The sequence below is a fragment of the Lutjanus erythropterus genome, chromosome 1, assembly GCF_056507025.1.
Source record: "Lutjanus erythropterus isolate fLutEry1 chromosome 1, fLutEry1.hap2, whole genome shotgun sequence".
Taxonomy (NCBI): domain Eukaryota; kingdom Metazoa; phylum Chordata; class Actinopteri; order Lutjaniformes; family Lutjanidae; genus Lutjanus; species Lutjanus erythropterus.
In genome coordinates this window covers 14,412,688-14,429,764 of record NC_139317.1, presented here as the reverse complement: position 1 = coordinate 14,429,764, position 17,077 = coordinate 14,412,688, and the positions used below count along the sequence as shown (strand labels likewise).

General features: G+C 38.5%; 1 protein-coding gene across 4 annotated transcripts in view; it reads left to right on the top strand.

The window, feature by feature from the left end:
• Nucleotides 1-301: 301 nt before the first annotated feature.
• Nucleotides 302-17,077, top strand: part of cdkl5 (cyclin dependent kinase like 5) — a 54,816-nt gene continuing 38,040 nt past the window's right edge. For 3 of the 4 annotated variants that reach the window (XM_084714399.1, XM_084714393.1, XM_084714380.1), the window contains exons 1-3: nucleotides 326-606; nucleotides 4,120-4,488; nucleotides 9,705-9,739. In XM_084714399.1, coding sequence (XP_084570525.1) covers nucleotides 4,452-4,488; nucleotides 9,705-9,739 — 72 coding nt within the window. In that variant the 5' untranslated portion in view covers nucleotides 326-606; nucleotides 4,120-4,451. Of the gene's footprint in view, nucleotides 607-4,119; nucleotides 4,489-9,704; nucleotides 9,740-17,077 lie in introns of all 4 variants that reach the window. The other variant, XM_084714387.1, reaches the window with a different exon arrangement.

Sequence of the window (17,077 nt, the reverse complement as noted above, 5' to 3'; positions counted from 1 at the left end):
TGTAGGTGGATGAGAGTGGAGACGAGCTGCAGGAAGATTTTTAATCACTGACACAACATGGACCAAAAGGAGGCAGGAAACAGCACCATCAGGCACTGACAGCGTGACATCTGAGGGAGATTAATATCAGAACTATTTGTGACTGAACAAATTATGAGCTGTCTTAGATTTCCATCCCAAAGTTTTATTTTATCACGGCTCATACTGAATGTAAAAACCACTGCTGGAACGCGCAGACGTCCGAGTTTCTATTGGCTGCGCGCTGCGTCGCTCACAGGAATGACGATTTCTGCTGCTATAACCAGCTGATGCTGAGGACGCTATGAACACGGAGCCTCTGAAGAACTGTTGACGGTACATGGATACCCCGTCATCGGCGGCGTTATGCCTGCGGATTCGGTCTCATCTCCCTCCAGAGATTGAGTGAGTAAAGGATATTTGGTCGTGTCACGACGCACAGGCAGGCCCGGGCTTTTCCCCCCTCCATCCCGTCGCTCCACATGATGTTTCTTCGTCTTCCCACATCATCATTTTCATGGGCATGATGCTGTGTGCCTCACAGATTGAGCTCTCTCACCTCACACAGGCGACACATCACATCTGCAGGTAAAAGAGCTTCATTGGTTTGAATGATCGCCAGGCTGTGGCGGATCATTGCTCTCATTTTTTTTTTTGTGTGTTTTTGCGTGCGTGAAATGATCTCTAATTATGGGGTTTATGGGTAAACGCTATTTGTGGATCTTGTTGTGCAACACTGTCGTGAACATTGGTCCGTGAACTACGATATAATGTATGCACTGGCTGCTGTGTAGGCTGAGAAACGCGTGGACAGCGATGGAATGGTGGTGCGCTCCGCAACGCAGCGATGAGAGAGACGCAGTTTCGATGCAGAGAGAGCAGCATTACTATCCCCTCTCGCTCTCACCTCTCTCACACACACACACACACACAACATACACACGCATACACGCGCACACACAATCGTGCACGCTGGCGCACGCACCTGCCTATTAAATTCACACTCTCAAACTCACTCATTCCTGTGGTTTTCTGTGCGTGCAGACGCCAACAGGCGTTTGTTGCAGGATGAATGTCTGTCAATATTTTCAGCACTTTCACAGGGATGTTTCCACCTTATTTCCATTTACCAGCTGTCTGCCTGATGGCTGCAAGGAGACCTTGTGCTGTACCCATTTTTTAGGAACATCTTTCCTGGAGTACATGAAATAACGCATCCTAGGTCGCTCCAGTCCAGTTGCAGGTTTGTGGGGTTTAATATGGATCGGATCACCCCCCAGTGGCAGCACCATATCCTTAAATGACTAGGATGGATGGCCTCAACATCCTCCTTACCTTACCACTGACTTCCCCTGGAAAGACTTAGCTGTGTGGAGTGTACACTGCATAGGAAAACGCCCACACAGGCACATGAGCCAAATCAACATTAAAGTGTTTTTTTGTGCACTGCTGAATAAATCAAGTGTTATACAAATGAAGTTGGACTGATACTGTGAGAAGCTTTGATGGTTCCAGTCCAACAGTGTTCGCATTACAAAAGAGGCATTTAATAACCGTGGTCAGTTTTTGGACGGGTGACAGGAGGAGATCTAAGCCTTTTGGATATAATTGTTCTCAGCCTTCTTTTTTCTTCCTTAAATAAAATTATTTATCATTGAGTGTGAATAAATGTAGAACGTGTTCTTGGAAATTCTAGGGGCGAGCAAAGTAAGGGCTAAATATTAGCACACGGGAAGAATCTGAGTTGTGAGAGTGTTAAATCATCACACATTTCAACCTGTTCAGATCAACATCTTGAATGTGGGAGCAACAGAGAGCTGAGGATAATTATACACTGGGTACAACTGAGAGTGCAGCTGAGGCTGATGGGAATGTCCTTAGACGTGCAGGTATTTCCTCATATTCCAAAGTGTTGGACACAGTTTTGACTTGATGATTAAAATTCAGGGATCACCAAAGTTATTACAGTTTATCCTGAGGATGATAACATTTGCTAATAGGTGAAACCAAGTCGTTGTTTTGCAAGTCACGAGTAAGTCTCGAGTCTTTGCACTCAAGTCCAAACTCAAAACAGGCAAGTCGTGAGCCCTGAACTTTGAGTTTCAAGTCCTAATCAAGTCATAATGTAATTGTGATTTTCCAACCCCATTGATTTATAAACTTATTTAGCTGTTAAGTTAATGTTAGCTAAGCATTAGCTTCCTAACCTTGTCAATATTAGCCTCAACTTAGCTTATTTGTACAACAAATGTTGAACAAAGATATGAATTGTTATTTCTCCATCTCTAATTTTCGACCTGCACATTTTGCATATTTCAGTTCATTTTTTGTTGACCACTGCATAGTTTTTCATTTTTGTGTGCGAACAATCTCTGGTATAATTTTTTCCAACTCGAGTTCAGAAATTTAACGTTCATTTCCTGTCTTTAATTGTTTATTTTGTTAGGATTAGTGCACGTTAGTGAACACAGCTATAAAAACACAAGATATAAACATGCTGGGTTAAAGCAGAAATGCTAATCTTTTCTTCATGGTTCGCTCCTGCATCTTGATTGGATACTGTCAGATTGGTTCAAAACAAAGTGGATCTGAGGAATTACGTGTTGACTTGCTGAGAATGAACAGCTTTTTACATTAGTTGGCACATGAAATGATGGGAAATGAATTGATTTCTGTCACACACTTTAAATAACATACTATTTAATATTTGTGCTCAGAGGAAGGTATCAAGTATTTTCAGGTCAAAAGGCTCAAAACCAAGTGAAGTCACAAGTAGAGATGTTACAGTTTTTTCACTGCTAATACCGATTCCAATACCTGAAGTCTGCATATTGACCAAAACTGACCATTTAAACATAGAAATATATGTGTTTAAACACGCTTAAACAAACTTAAACTACTAATCATGTATGGTCGTGATTATATGATTGCTATCATTGTTGTATGGCCTGTCTCAGTTAAAGCCCTTTGCAAAACATGAAAAAGTACATACAGTGAATCACTCCCATAGAACATGACTTTGCCATCCTGGGGGAAAAATGGCATATGGGACAGTGCAGATAAGCAACAGGGTCCCATTTTAGGATTATTATAGTATTTGATTGGTGCATAGACTTGCATACTCACTGTATTTTAGGCAATATCGGTATTGGCACTGGAACAACCTTAGTCACATGTTAGTGGTGTTAGAGTCCAAATTGAGTTGTAAATCTTTTTTGATTTCATCAAGTTGAATCTAAAATCGTCAAACTTGTTGAATGAATGAATGTTGGAACCAAAAATTGAGCCAACCTATCCAATGGATGTTGAGATATTTCAATGGATAAGTGAAAACCTGGCTGTTGGTGCTCAAGGAGGAGTCAGAGGATCTCCAAGTCCCTTAAGACTGGTTCTCTTAACACCATGGTACCAAATTAGTTAAGTTACCCTTCATCTTCATTGGCAAATTTGTCCTCTACGTTTAACCCATCCTAAGTGTTAGGCTAGACAACCAGAGCCCCTGTAGGAAACACATGCAAACAAGGGGAGATCATGGGAACTCCAAATAGTTCTGGCAATCCATCCAGTGGTTGTGGAAGCATTTCAGTATAAAACAAAAATGGTGCCACGAGAGGAAAAGTCAGGAGTTCACTAGTAGGATAGATCCCCTGGACGGACCATTAGTATTTTTTCAAAACTTCATGACAGTACACCCAACTGTTGTTAAGATATTTCAGTCTAGACTAAAGTGGTGGACCAACTGTCTGCCAGTGAACTACAAAGTTAAACATGTTTTAAAGCAGGTACGGCTTAACAGCGCTGCCAGCTGTTGTACATCCACTCTAAACCGTCACCTTTGCAGCATCCTCCAGATTAAATGTGGCTGGTGGGAGTAGATTGGACAGGATGAACGTGTGGAAGTCATGCTAAAGTCATCCATGATTTAAATGTGTCCTGAAGGAAATGCCTTTCTGTGCATCTACATGTCCTAGTTAGCCACCATCTGTGCCAGGAATACCACCAGCATGCTACTGCCTGTGCAAGGAATGATGGGAAGTGGGACCTTGGAATGACCCTTCGACAACACCTAATAACATCTTGCTTTTGTCTCTGGCCCTCCAGGTACGACCGTGTGGAGGTTTGGATAGAAGTACGAGACGGACAACCTCGAGACATGGAATAAAAGGGATTCGGAGACAACTGAAACAACTTGAGTCAGATCCATAAATAAAACAAACTGACATTTAACAAAAGGCTGGAAGCGAGCTGTAGAGCGAGGAGCAGAGAAGCTGGAGTAGAAGAGGAGTGAAGATGGGGTGTGGTCAGACGCTTGCCACCTTTCTCCTGGACTCTACAGTTCACTCCGTCAGCCGCCAGTCGAAGCAGGAGTCTCCTCGCTAGAACCCGAGCAGCTCGTTTCACCTGCTGGAGGAGCCCCCACCCTCGGTGATGTGATGAATAAGTTTGAAGTCCTTGGCATTGTGGGAGAAGGTGGGTGGTTTTACACAGTGGATTTTATTGCATGTTTGCAGAACGTGAGGACTGTACGTACCGTTGTGAACCTGTGACTCTGATCCTGGTGATCAGGGATGCTGAGGTCGTCCCCCTTGTGTTTTTTTCATGGGAATTTTGGTGTTTAGCAGCCTTAGGTGCATTTAACATCATCCAGCTGAAACCTACACCTCATTTCTATCTTCAGCATGTCCCCTTTAGAAGAGCTTAGCATTTTAGACACAACGCAGAAGTGTTTTAACACACTTTGTGAGCCTGAGAGGTTGGAGAAGTTTCTTTTAGCATTGAGACTGTCCTCACAAGGAAAACAACAGCATTAGTCATTTGTTTACCATGTTTTCTCAAGTACTTTCCATGGCCTTTATTTACCTCAACTGCAGAAAGAACCAAGAATTTATCTGAAACAGGCTTATGTTAGACTGGTTTTTATTCCTATATTTCCCTGTTTTATAAGTTTATTTGAGCATTTTTTTTCTAGTAAGAACCATCCCTGTTTCCTGATCTGCTCCCATTTTAATTTTCTGTTAATGCAAACTCAAAACATTCTTCATGTTTAACTGTTGTCTTGACAGTGTGCCTTTTCACTGCACTAATTTGATATACTTGTCACTCTGCTGTTCTGACTTTCTCTTCTCTGACAGAAATACTGTTTCTATTCTACAGTTATTTTGAGTTGCATCCATTTTGCCTCGTTTCACATTAAAAGCCCTCCAGCTGCTCAAAGGGTGTAATGCATCCCTGTACTGGTGGACTATTAATCTATAGGAAGTGTTGAATTGTACAGATTGTAACTAAACGTCACTTAGCGAAAACAGCAGAGTAAAAGCAACTGGAATTATTCGGTGAATTACCTAGTATGTTACAGGGAGAATGAGTGTAGTGGGCTACTGGTGAAATTTATTCTGTGGAAATTAGGACTAGGCGATTGGATGAATATATTGTCTATCGAAGATGGGCTGAATCCATCACTGGTCACCTTTTTGGGACGATTTTTGGGGCGATATCTGTCTTTTTATGTTGCTAATGTAGCCGCTGCTGCTCATCCAGCGGCGCAGTACACACTGTGTACTGAGCTGGGTGAGGAGTGAGAGATAAACAGCCTTCAGAATTAGACTCTTTGTACTCTTTTCATGCGGCGAATTAAGGATTTAAGGGGGGACGAAGATATTGCCAATCGCTGATTAATGGCCTGATGATGGTGGAGTAAAGCTAAGCTAAGTCTCATCTGTTCTCATCAGAAAAACGACCATATTCATTTTTAGGCAGCGACCTCTAGTGGCGGTAGTTATTATGAGGGAGCAGTAGAAAGATCAAGAAAATCTGCATAGGGAAGAGGATGGTTCAGGTTTGTGTCCCTTGTAAAAACAGAAGTCAAAGTTCACTTATTCAAAGTCTTATGTAATTTGAGTTACATACATTTGACCTTTTTTTTTTTTTTAACCCAAACCAAGATGTTTTCCTGAAATTAACCAAGTAGTTTTGTTGTTTTAATCTGATCATATTCTGACTTCTCCACAACGTTAACAGCGTGTTTAACATCAGGTCATGTAGCCTCCTTAAGGTACGATGCTGCCTGTCACTTGTACACTATAATAGTCTTACAGTGGTCTTTTTGGGAATCATTGGCTAATTTCAGTATCCTCCCAAAATTTTTTTTTGTTGTTGTTGTTGTTGTCTTTTTACCCAGCCTTTATTTGGAACCCCTGGCTATTATTTGAGAGTTTTGACTAGTTTTTGTCAAGCAAAAAAAATGTTTATGTTTGCCCGACAAAGACCTCTAGAGGTGTGTGGATTATGACTTTTGTCTGACATTAAAAAGGTGAATGTAGCTTGATATTGGTTTAGTGCTGCCAAAAAAAAACCTCAGAGGGAGGAGGTCAAGGTGTATGGATGGGTCCACCAAAAAGCATATGACTTTAACATGAGAGACATTTCAGAGTTGTGGCAAACAGCCAGCATTGTTTTCATTTAATCCAGTCCACGATTGTTCCCTAAGCATTACCAAATATTTTTGCCTAAGCTTCAATCAGACCCGTGGCTTTTTATAGGTTATTTTTTTAGGCAATCACATCGATTGTTAAGTTTAGAGGACACGTTGGATCCTTCAACAGATCTGAAAATGTGAAAACTATATAAGGGGATACATGTTTTCACTGAATAGCAGTGACATTTAGTTTTTGTAAGGCTTATACCAATATTTTTCAGACTCTATTAGTATCTTTAGACCACTTTCAAGCCAAGGAAAAATTTAATATATAAAAGGATGAAATTTTTCCTGACCTGTTTTTTTTTCCTCTTGCAGTGAAAATATCTAAAATACTGAGGTCATGATAAGCCTCATTGTGTGCATGTTTGTGTGCGTCTGTGGTTCTCTGTGTATTTTCTGACAAATGTAAAAGGCCTGTCATCTCTTGCTCCAGTGACAGCACTGATGGCTGGTCAGAAAATGAAATAAATGAGGATGGGATTTTAAGTCTAGCTGCAAATGACTTGCAAGTATTCGGCACACAGGTCCTTCACACATCAAAGCGTGCAGAAATGATTTCTTTCAGTCGGCAGCGTCATTCGGAGCTGATTTCAGTGAGTTGGACTGACATGCATCCCTCGCTTCAGTCTAATGTGAGAAGACAGACTAACCGAGTGTTTATTGTACTGTTGATAATTCTCAGTAGCTGTGATCTACATCAGTGCTTGTCAGCAAACATTAATCAAAAAGTTAGATACACAAAGAACTGCAATTCAATGATAGAAAGTTTAAAGCCACAGAAACGTTTTTAAAACAACCATGTGTGTAATGTGTTTGTGTTTGTAACATCTTTAAAATAACTCTTATGGAAAGACTTCGATGGAATTCATTTTCACCACCGTAAAATTACGTTAGTTTTATTTTACTGATGTTGTCAATGTTCCTCAATGTTTTACCTAAGAAATTATGCTTTTTCTGTTTGACATGTCAAATTATTCAAAGTAGGCCTCTCTCAGTATCTGTGAGCCTCAGCCGCCAATGAGGCCAGACAGTCATGAATCAGAGAAACACTTTGTTGTTGCAATTAGCGAATAAAAAAAAAAAAAAAAAAAAAAAAAAAAAAAAAACTTGCATCAATTGTTGAATTTCCAAATTCAACCAGAATCCAACGACTGCATTTTCAGGTTTCCACAAAGTGTAACATTTAGTTTCAGCTCATGGTTAGATGAACACAAGAGAATTTTAAGCTCCATTGTTGGGATTCTTACAGAAATACTCCTCAGGAGTAAAAAAAAAAAAAAGCCCTGCTCCTGAGGCCCTTTGTTTCAAAAAACACACACTCTGACTCTCCTTGGAGCTTTCTGTACTCAACATCTTACTGTAATTTGATGTGCAGACATCAGGTGGCCTTCTTCAGGTGATCTTCATCATAGCAATAGTCAAGTGACCTTCATCGTCATAGACTTTCGTCATCATGGGAACAATAATAAACAATAATAAACATGTGGTTAGCGCTGTGAAGTGGTTGCAGTCTGGTTAGGTTTAGGCATCAAAAAATACTTAATAATAATAATTCATTATCTTTATATAGCACTTTTCATGATTATGTTTAGGAAAAGACTGTGGTTTGAGTTAAAGTAAGTATGTTAGTTATGTCAGTTAAGCTACGTATATAAGTTTGAAGCAATGAGCCTCCAGAGCAGTGGATAATGGAGCCTCCTGGATAATGGGATGTTGAACAAATTTACTTTCAGAGCCATGGCATGACTTTAAAATGCTCCAACCACCACTCACCAAGCATTTTTATGGAGAAAACACTGTAAACGTTTCTGAAGCACGTCTCACCAACACGCAAACAGTAATTTGCGACACAGGATCATTTCCTCTCATGAAAATTTTACACATTTCAATAATCAAAACCAACATATTTGTAACCCATGCAATAGCATGTGAGAGCTCAGTACAGAAGAACTCGGAAATTTATCTCAATTTGTGAGTGAAATTATTTGAAACTAGGCTGCAGCCATTTGTGATCTGTGTGCAAGCAGACCTCGCAAATGGCCTTTTCACATCACCACTGTATTTCTGTCATCTGTATCCAAAGATGAAAGGGTGAAAAACTAGCTCCCGAAGACCTTAACATAAATCAAGGATTCTGTCAGTATTCAACAGCTACAGCTACAACAAGGCTTGTAGTAGGGGATGTTAACAAAAGTACTATTATGTGGTTTCAGCACATGCAGTACCCTCTAAAGGGAAAGCCAGTTTGTTACAGATGCTAATACGACAGAGGCTAAGCAGGGAAAAGAGTCTGACCTCAGCTCTTTATCAGACTCAAGTTGTAAAATCCTTTAAATCCCAGAACAAACACCAGACCAGGTGACACTGATGGCTGAAATGAAGAACATCCCCCCTGAGCCAACTGGGACATGATTCAGAGTGTAAGGCTTGTGTCATCAACATCATTTCCATTTGTAAACTAGCAACATGGCAAAGAGCTACACCTCAGTTTTATCTATTTCTTGATTCATTTGTCTGTCATGCACAATATCTCTGATTCTGACAAACTGCGAGGAATAATGCACGTAACATTAGACTGACATGGCTGTCAGACACTGATGGTCAGAGTTTTACGAAGCTTAGCAACATAATGCATTAGGAAAAAATGAGGAGGAATATTACGGAGATGATTTGTTTTTTCCTGCCTCGTTCCCCAGTTGAATAAAAAATTGAAACTGGTAGGCCTACAGGCACAACTGGGACTGGACGTGTAGTGTCTGAGATTAGCAGAGTTTATCTAAGCTTATTTTACTAAGTGTGACTTGAGTGGCAACAAAGGTGGTTCGGAAAGATTTGGAAAATAATTAACTTCGACCAATACATGTCTGGCTGGCGAGAACATAATGTGCTTAGCAAAGACAGAAAGCCACAGGGACACTGTGTGTGTGTGTGTGTGTGTGTGTGTGTGTGTGTGTGTGTGTGTGTGTGTGTGTGTGTGTTGGTTGTCAAAGGTATATGTATATGTGTGTGTTGAGTGTGTGGGAGAGTACGTATGCCTCCGCCTCACCTATTAACCGTTGTTTCTCTGGTGGTTCTCACCTACTGCTCTTGTTTTCTATGAACATGTTTGTTCAAGGTTTAGGAGGGTAAAACAAAATTAAAGATGTTTATTCTCACTTTTTTTTTTAAATCTTTTGTGTCTTTTCTGTCTCTCTGTTTCTCTGTCCAGGAGCTTATGGAGTGGTGCTTAAGTGCAGGCATAAGGTAAGACAGCGCTTCTCTTTTCTGTAGGTCTGACCGTCATTTTCATTCACAGTCATTCATTTCATTCACTTTGTTTGAAGGGGTGTGCATAAGATTGATATGGCATTCTTATAACCATGTCATACCGCCTGTCATGAACATAAAGAAGTCTTTATGAATGTGTCATTAAGTGTCATTTTAAAGCAACGTTGACATTGTTTGAGATGTCTTTATTATGACAACTTGACATTAACCGAGACAACATACACTGTCAATATCTTTGTCATGACAACTTGACATTGTCAAACTTATATTTTAATTTTACATTAAAGTGTCATATGTGGTTGGTTTTTTTTATCACTGGCCATCATTAGACCATTATAAGTGTGTCATAGAATTTTCCTTGACCTCGTCTACAGTGATACATTTTGAACTTGTCATAGAGATGCCATTAAGTACTATTACGCATCAAAGGCTTTTTATAATAGTATCATGAACAATTCCCTCGACCTTGAGTGAAGTCGTATATGTTGGACTTGTCATAGAGATGTCATGATGTTGTCTTAGTTAATGCCAATATGTCATAACAGTGACCTTTTTTGTCTTGGTTAATGTCAGGTTGGCATAACAAAGACAATGTCAGCTTTGCATTGAAAGTGACACATTGACCAAATGGCACTTCATGAAAACAACCATGACAGGTGCCGTTACATGGTTATGATTTTGTCATGACAGTCTTATGCACACCCGTTTAAAATAAAGTGTTGGTGAAAATATTTATGGTTTGCATTATTATGATATGAAGTCTTTGTGTTGCAGTGTATTTTGAGATATTAAAAACTGTAGATGATGAAGAATCAAATGTAATTATGTAGACAATGAAACCAGAGCTGAGTAAATGGTTAGTCAGTCAAAAGATTAATTAATTAATTAATTAATTGTTTGAGCAATTTTTCAAGCAAAAAAGCCTGACATACACCAGTTCCAGCTTCACACATACGAGGATTTGCTGCTTGGCAGGTGTCATGTCACGGTTATGACAGTGTCATGTCAGTCTCACAGTCTTATAGTCTTACCTCTTCAATTAGAGTGTTACCGTACGAGTAAGTGCTTAATATCTCAGAAAAATGCAATGATAATATAGACATTTGCATTAACTAGTGATATAAAAATAAAAAGTCTGTGCTGAGATATTCTATGACCTCTTACCTTCCTGACTGCCACAAGCAGATTTTAATTCATTGTAAATCAACATAATCAAAAATGGTAATTTATACACAGAAGCTGGGAAACACTGTCTACAACTGATGTCATCAGTTGCTTGTGGTGCAAACTCATAAACTTCAGTCTCGTAGCACTGACCTGCACTCTCACATGGTTTATGTATATCACAGTGTATGCATGAATCTGAATGTTCTCTGAGAGAGGCTGGTGTATAATGTGGTTTCTAACCATGGCTTTTCAAAAAAAAAAAGTGCTTAAATTTATGCCATTAATGTGCTTAGCATGCATGGAAGCAAGGCCTGCTGGAGTGACTCATCCAGTAGTGCCGACCATACGTGACTGCATGCTTCCCAGCTCATGTATTGCTGTTGTATCTTCCTCTACGTGCTGTTTCCTTGCAATATGTTTATCAAAGAAAGGCACTATTTTCAACCTTTAAGCTAAACTGTGCAACTTGTGCTAATCATTAGCTAATTTTAGCCACATTATGCTATACTGGTCATATCAAACTGTGGCTTGTTTTTCAGAAAGTCAAGTTTGAATGAAAGAAAGCTAACATGTAAGCCTAAATCTTTCAAATTACTTCATATACAACCATGTAGTCTCTTCTGTGGTTCCTCCACTGCTTCACTTCAGTGACCAGCTAACCTTATCATGAGGTTCTGCATTTTACAAGGTCTGCAAATTGACTTACCTTTATCAGCCATTTTTCCATTCATGGTGTTCAATCCTAAAGATTTCCAATGTATTTCTTATTGTTGAAACACAGCTCGCCGGTTTTCTCAGCTTTCCGTTAGCAAAGAGAAAGAGCAGGGCAACAGGGCAAAAATCACAATAAAATGTTTCCGTCGAAACTGATCATTTTTAAGGTAATTTTTAATAGACTGTGAGAAAAAAGGTTGAATTTAACTGCCTTACCACCTTATTTATTCAGGCAAACGGATTTTTATTAACAATTTCCTCACAACACACCTGCTAAATGATTGGTTGTTTGCATGTCACTCAAAGCACGATCAATTATCAAGGGATATGATTGGCTGTTTATGTTTATGCACTGGGCACTTGTTTTTACATGGTATGCATGCATACCTTGCAGTCATTGTCACTGTCAGGGAGTAAACAATGTCGTGCTGCAAAAGTTACTTATGACATTTTCAGTTTTTAGTTGAACTTCTGATTCAGTTTGCCCTGTGACGTCGTAGCTTTTGAGAGTATTGTATTGAATTCAATGAGATTATCATTTGTAAAATAAGGAATGTGTTATTTCATGTTTAAAACATTACATAGTCTGACTTTAAGTAACTTTCGACTTAATAATTGTCATAATTTGTAATTGGAATTGTAATGTTTTGCTGCACAGATATAATATACAATGGAAAAAGTACTTACTAATTACTTACTATGTACCTACATGTACCTGCTCAGTTAATTTAAAAATACTGAAGCCATCAATGGCCTTTATGTGATACTTGTTTACATTGCTAGTAAGCATAAGAAATAAATAGATTGCAATAAGAGATGGACCGGTATTTGGAAAATATGACATGCATTTGGAGCCTTTTAAATCCCTTCATTTTTAGAACAACATGAGATTAATCTAGGACTTCTAATCTGGTCCCAGGTTTCTCTAAAAAGTAATTTCAAATGCACAGCCTTTCTCATTTTAAATGCTGCATTACTGGCAGCAGCTGACCAGACCACCTCTTAAATGACAGTGTACCTGCTGAGGAGACTGAGACTTGGAAACAGCGGAATAAATAGAACAGATTTGTACATACAGTGAAACTGGCTCATTCAAGCATTTTGCAGACTTGATTTTCACATCATGTTTGGCATGTTGTCCATTGTGTGCAGAGTGTTAATGTTTTAGAGAACAGGAACAAACTCTTCAGTACATGATGTGAATACACCTAAAAAAAACAAACTCCCAAAAGCTAAAAACATCTTTAAATCCATCAACATTGTTATGAATGAAACACCAAACTGATCAGACAGGAATGGGGTTAATGGTAGATTAGTGTAACTGTTATTACCACCTGCATTCAAGGCCTCATTAATGAAGTGATGTTAACTAAGAGTTTAATCTAAATGAAAGGTAATCCATCAACAATCATTTTCAGTTTCATAAGTTATCATAGGGTAGAGTATGACACATTTTGCTAAATTTAATTTACCCAAATTTTGCTTGATGACATACAATGAATAAATTGGAGCAGACATCAGACGAGAAACATAATCAGTTCAGTAAGTATCTGTTCTTTCGTGCATTTTGATTTTTATTTTAATCCATATTTATTGCCTGGTTTAGTTTGCTTCACCTGCAGTACAACCAATGACCATGAACATAATACTGAACACATAATTATGAAGCAGCATAATAAATATTAGTGATAGTGATACATTAAAAAAGATAAGAAACCAGGGGCCTTTTTGGTGAAACTCCCAAATAACCCAGTGACGAAAGTAATCACAGATATACTGTACACATTTCAGATATTCAAGAACTATGCCAGAAGCATTTGCCATTTTAAAGGAACATTATGTAAGATTGTTTTTTTTTTTTTTTGCCAGTTTCAGAGTGCAGTTCACTTATACATGCAGTCATAAATATGGACAGCTGTACACATGCATTTGTTATGATTAATTTACATAATGTATGATCAAAAACCAGCAAGTCAACAACATCTAGTAAGTGCAACAGCACAAGGCACAGCAAGCCAGCAAAAATTATGTACCAATAAGAAGGTCAGCTCGGTGTCTGTTTCACAGCCTTTCATTTCTTAAAGCTCTTGCCAACATAAAGGCTTTCTCCATAAAATACGATCCAGTTTCACTAAAATCGGTGATGTCAGTGGTGTGACTTATTCCTGAAAAGCTTTGTGCACTTGATGCTGCCCAGCCACCAAAGTTACATAGTGTGAAAACAGACGTACAGGGCGCAGAGTCACCTTATTACAAGTCAGTGTAGCATCAAAATCATTTTGAAGCTGTTATTTTAAGGTAGAATAGTTACATAATGTTGCTTTAAGACAGTGTGCTGTAATTCTGTCTGAATATATGACAGATAGAGAAGAGCAGAAGCTTTCTTTTTTTAAACTATGAGTGAAAAAGTAGAGTTGGAAATAGCAGTTTCAGATAATTTTAGGTGAGCTTTTACTGGAAGGAAATTAAAGACGTAGAAGTCATGACATTTTCAGTGTAATACTATGAGAAACATAACTGATGAGCTTTCTGAAATATGAAGAGCGGGTCAAGAGAATGGGGTGTAAATTCAAGTTGTTACAATCCACAGGAAAACAGCAGAATCTCCTAAACAATGGAAGTGAATGGTGACCAGTTTTCAAACATAAAAAAACAACAGAATAAAAACATAAAATGCCTCCAAACTGCTTGTCTGGTGGAATCCAAGTCTCCTAAAGCCCCAACATGACAAGCTGACTAAAAAATTGTTACTTCCACCATGTTTTTAGCTTCAGTCTTTACTGTAGATTTTTAGCATGGAACCACGTTCACGTGCACACTGTCTGAACTGGAGGTGTGTCTTGTGGTGGTGTGCAAACGGCATGCCTGGACTTTAGGAGACTGGTCACCATTCACCTCCATTGTTTGGGAGATTCCGCAACTCTGTTTTCACATGAAACTCTAGCAGTGTTTTGCAGACTAGCAGAATAAACTCAATCTTCAATCAGCATGAGGGTGAGTAGATAATGACTGAATTTTCATTTTTGACTTCCAGTAGAAAGCTGAATGGGACTCATTACATTAACATAAAAAAAGTACTTTACTTCAACTACAACCGAAATGCACTTTTTACAGTGTACTAAAAAACTTCTTGTACAGCGTTGAGTCTTATACAGATAGACTCACAGTGGAAATCTGCTACTCTGCTAAACTGAATAAAACTGAGTCACATTAGTGAAACACAGTGAGCTACATTAATCATAATGTTCTGTAGTAAAGATTCACCTGTGTGGATAAAGCAACATGTTATGCCTTGACTGTATGGAACTGAATATTTTTAGTCTGATTTTAAATCATTCCTTCTGTCAGCACATTTATGAGTATAATAGATTTGTTAAAAAACACCTCAGTCCACACATAGAGGGAGGAGGACGGCTGTGGGAGGAGTGACAGCCGCGGCAGAGTCAACAAGAGAGGACAGAGTAAGAGATGGAGAGACATTTTTTAAATGTTTAATGCTGCTGCTGCTGCTGCTGCCCTAATGCATTTCTCAGAGAGGATTTACATAAACAAAGAGTGAATTTTATTTAATTTTATTGTTTCCTGTGGTAAACTTTAAGTGAAAATTGATCTATGTTGTGTTTCTGACTTTAAAGCAGGTCGATTCATTATGGAGTTCTGTGAGTGCTTAGCGTTTGCCCCCTGGTCCCTTTTCTGATACGTGCAGTTTGTGCATGTTTCTTTCATTTCTCGCCCTACATTTATCCATTGACCAGGAATTTCTCTCAACGCTACACTTCATGAAAATTTTACAAGATTCATAAATTATATACATTGAGTGAAATTCTAAATATGCAAACGCTTGCATTCTTTCTGCAGCCGTGAACGAAATGACATGGTAAGCAGAACAGGATGGTTAGAGAGGAAGTTGCACCTCAACAGAGGCAGATAAAAGCTAAATTAAAGGACAGCAATCTGTATTACTGTGACTATGTGTGAATATGGAAATATTTTGGAAATATTGTCATATTTCTCTCGTCTCTTCTTCCAAAGATGTCTGTTTATAATGTGATGGACGTTTAAGTATTTGTGCTCAGAATGAGGACTTACCTTAAGTTAAATGCTGCATTTGTGCATTTATCAACCCATAAAGAAAATACATATGTACATTTTAGTAAATGTCTGAAAGGTGTATGACAATCCAAAGCTTGTCAGTAAATTTGTGTAATATGAAAGTTATTTGATTTGGGAACTGAAAGGGAGGTATTCATTGTCAGGAATTAATGAACAATTCCTGATTATCATCAGGCATCATCCCACTTATCATCAGCCATCAGCCAAAGAAAACAAATATGACCATTTATTTATGTTTTAAAGTATTTTGCAATATTCATAAGCCATAACTTCATTTCACTGGTAACGCCTCAGGGTTAGTACCTTAATAATACCTGGAACAATCATCCAACAAGGTTCGCAATGGAAATATTGTTCACTACTCCAGTTATTATGATAAACCTTAGATACAACTTGGCAGCGGAAGAAATTTCTTGTCCGCACAGCTCATAGAGCTCTTTGGCTCAGCTGTGAGCTAGAAAGCTAACATAATGCTCGCACAATTTATAGTGAATAACATTGCATTTAAAAACCCTTTCAAGAAAAAATATTAACTGTGGTCTATGGTGAGAGACAAACAATGAATCTAATTACAAATCAAGAAGGTCCCAGTTAGGTTTGTTGTAGTTAAGTTTAATTTTGTGTGAAAGTCCTCAGTGAACTACATCTCTCGTCTCACACCACACGCCAACATCGCTGTCCCTTGTGATGTTATTTTGATGTGTTTTAGCAACTACTGGTCCGTTTATCAGAAAAGACAGAAGGAGCGCGACCCATTGCTCGTGTGACTACAACCCAGTACAAAATCCCACAAACATTGTAGCTTCAGCGGCTAACGTTAGCTTAGTCTTTCTCATTATGTTTCTTTACTGTCTTATACTTGAACAGTTTTACAACAAAAAATGACTACCTTGACTTGAAAAATTATTTTTTAAATTAATAATGTGTGGTTTTCTCTTTTCTTATTAATTTCCCTGTCTTCAGTTGCATATCAGCCCTCAATGTTGTCATATTCTCTAAACAGGTTCAAAGAAATGTTAGACATTCTTGTAATTAAATGTTAACTGTTAATGTGTTGCAATAAATTGTAGGCTAAACGGAGGCTTTGACTGCATCCCTGTTACTATGGTTACTCATTCCAGTGCAGTGTATTCAGAGCAATGAACTAGAACTAGGGTAGGTGTTCGTTATCAGGACCCTCAGCCAATCAGATTCATCGATTATTCCCCTGAAAGAGGAATAATCGAGGTATGTGTATTTGTAGGTATGTGTAATATCAAACGTAAGTTGGGCAATCATTAGTGAAAGTGAAATCTTGCAAGTATAAAAACCTTGATGATA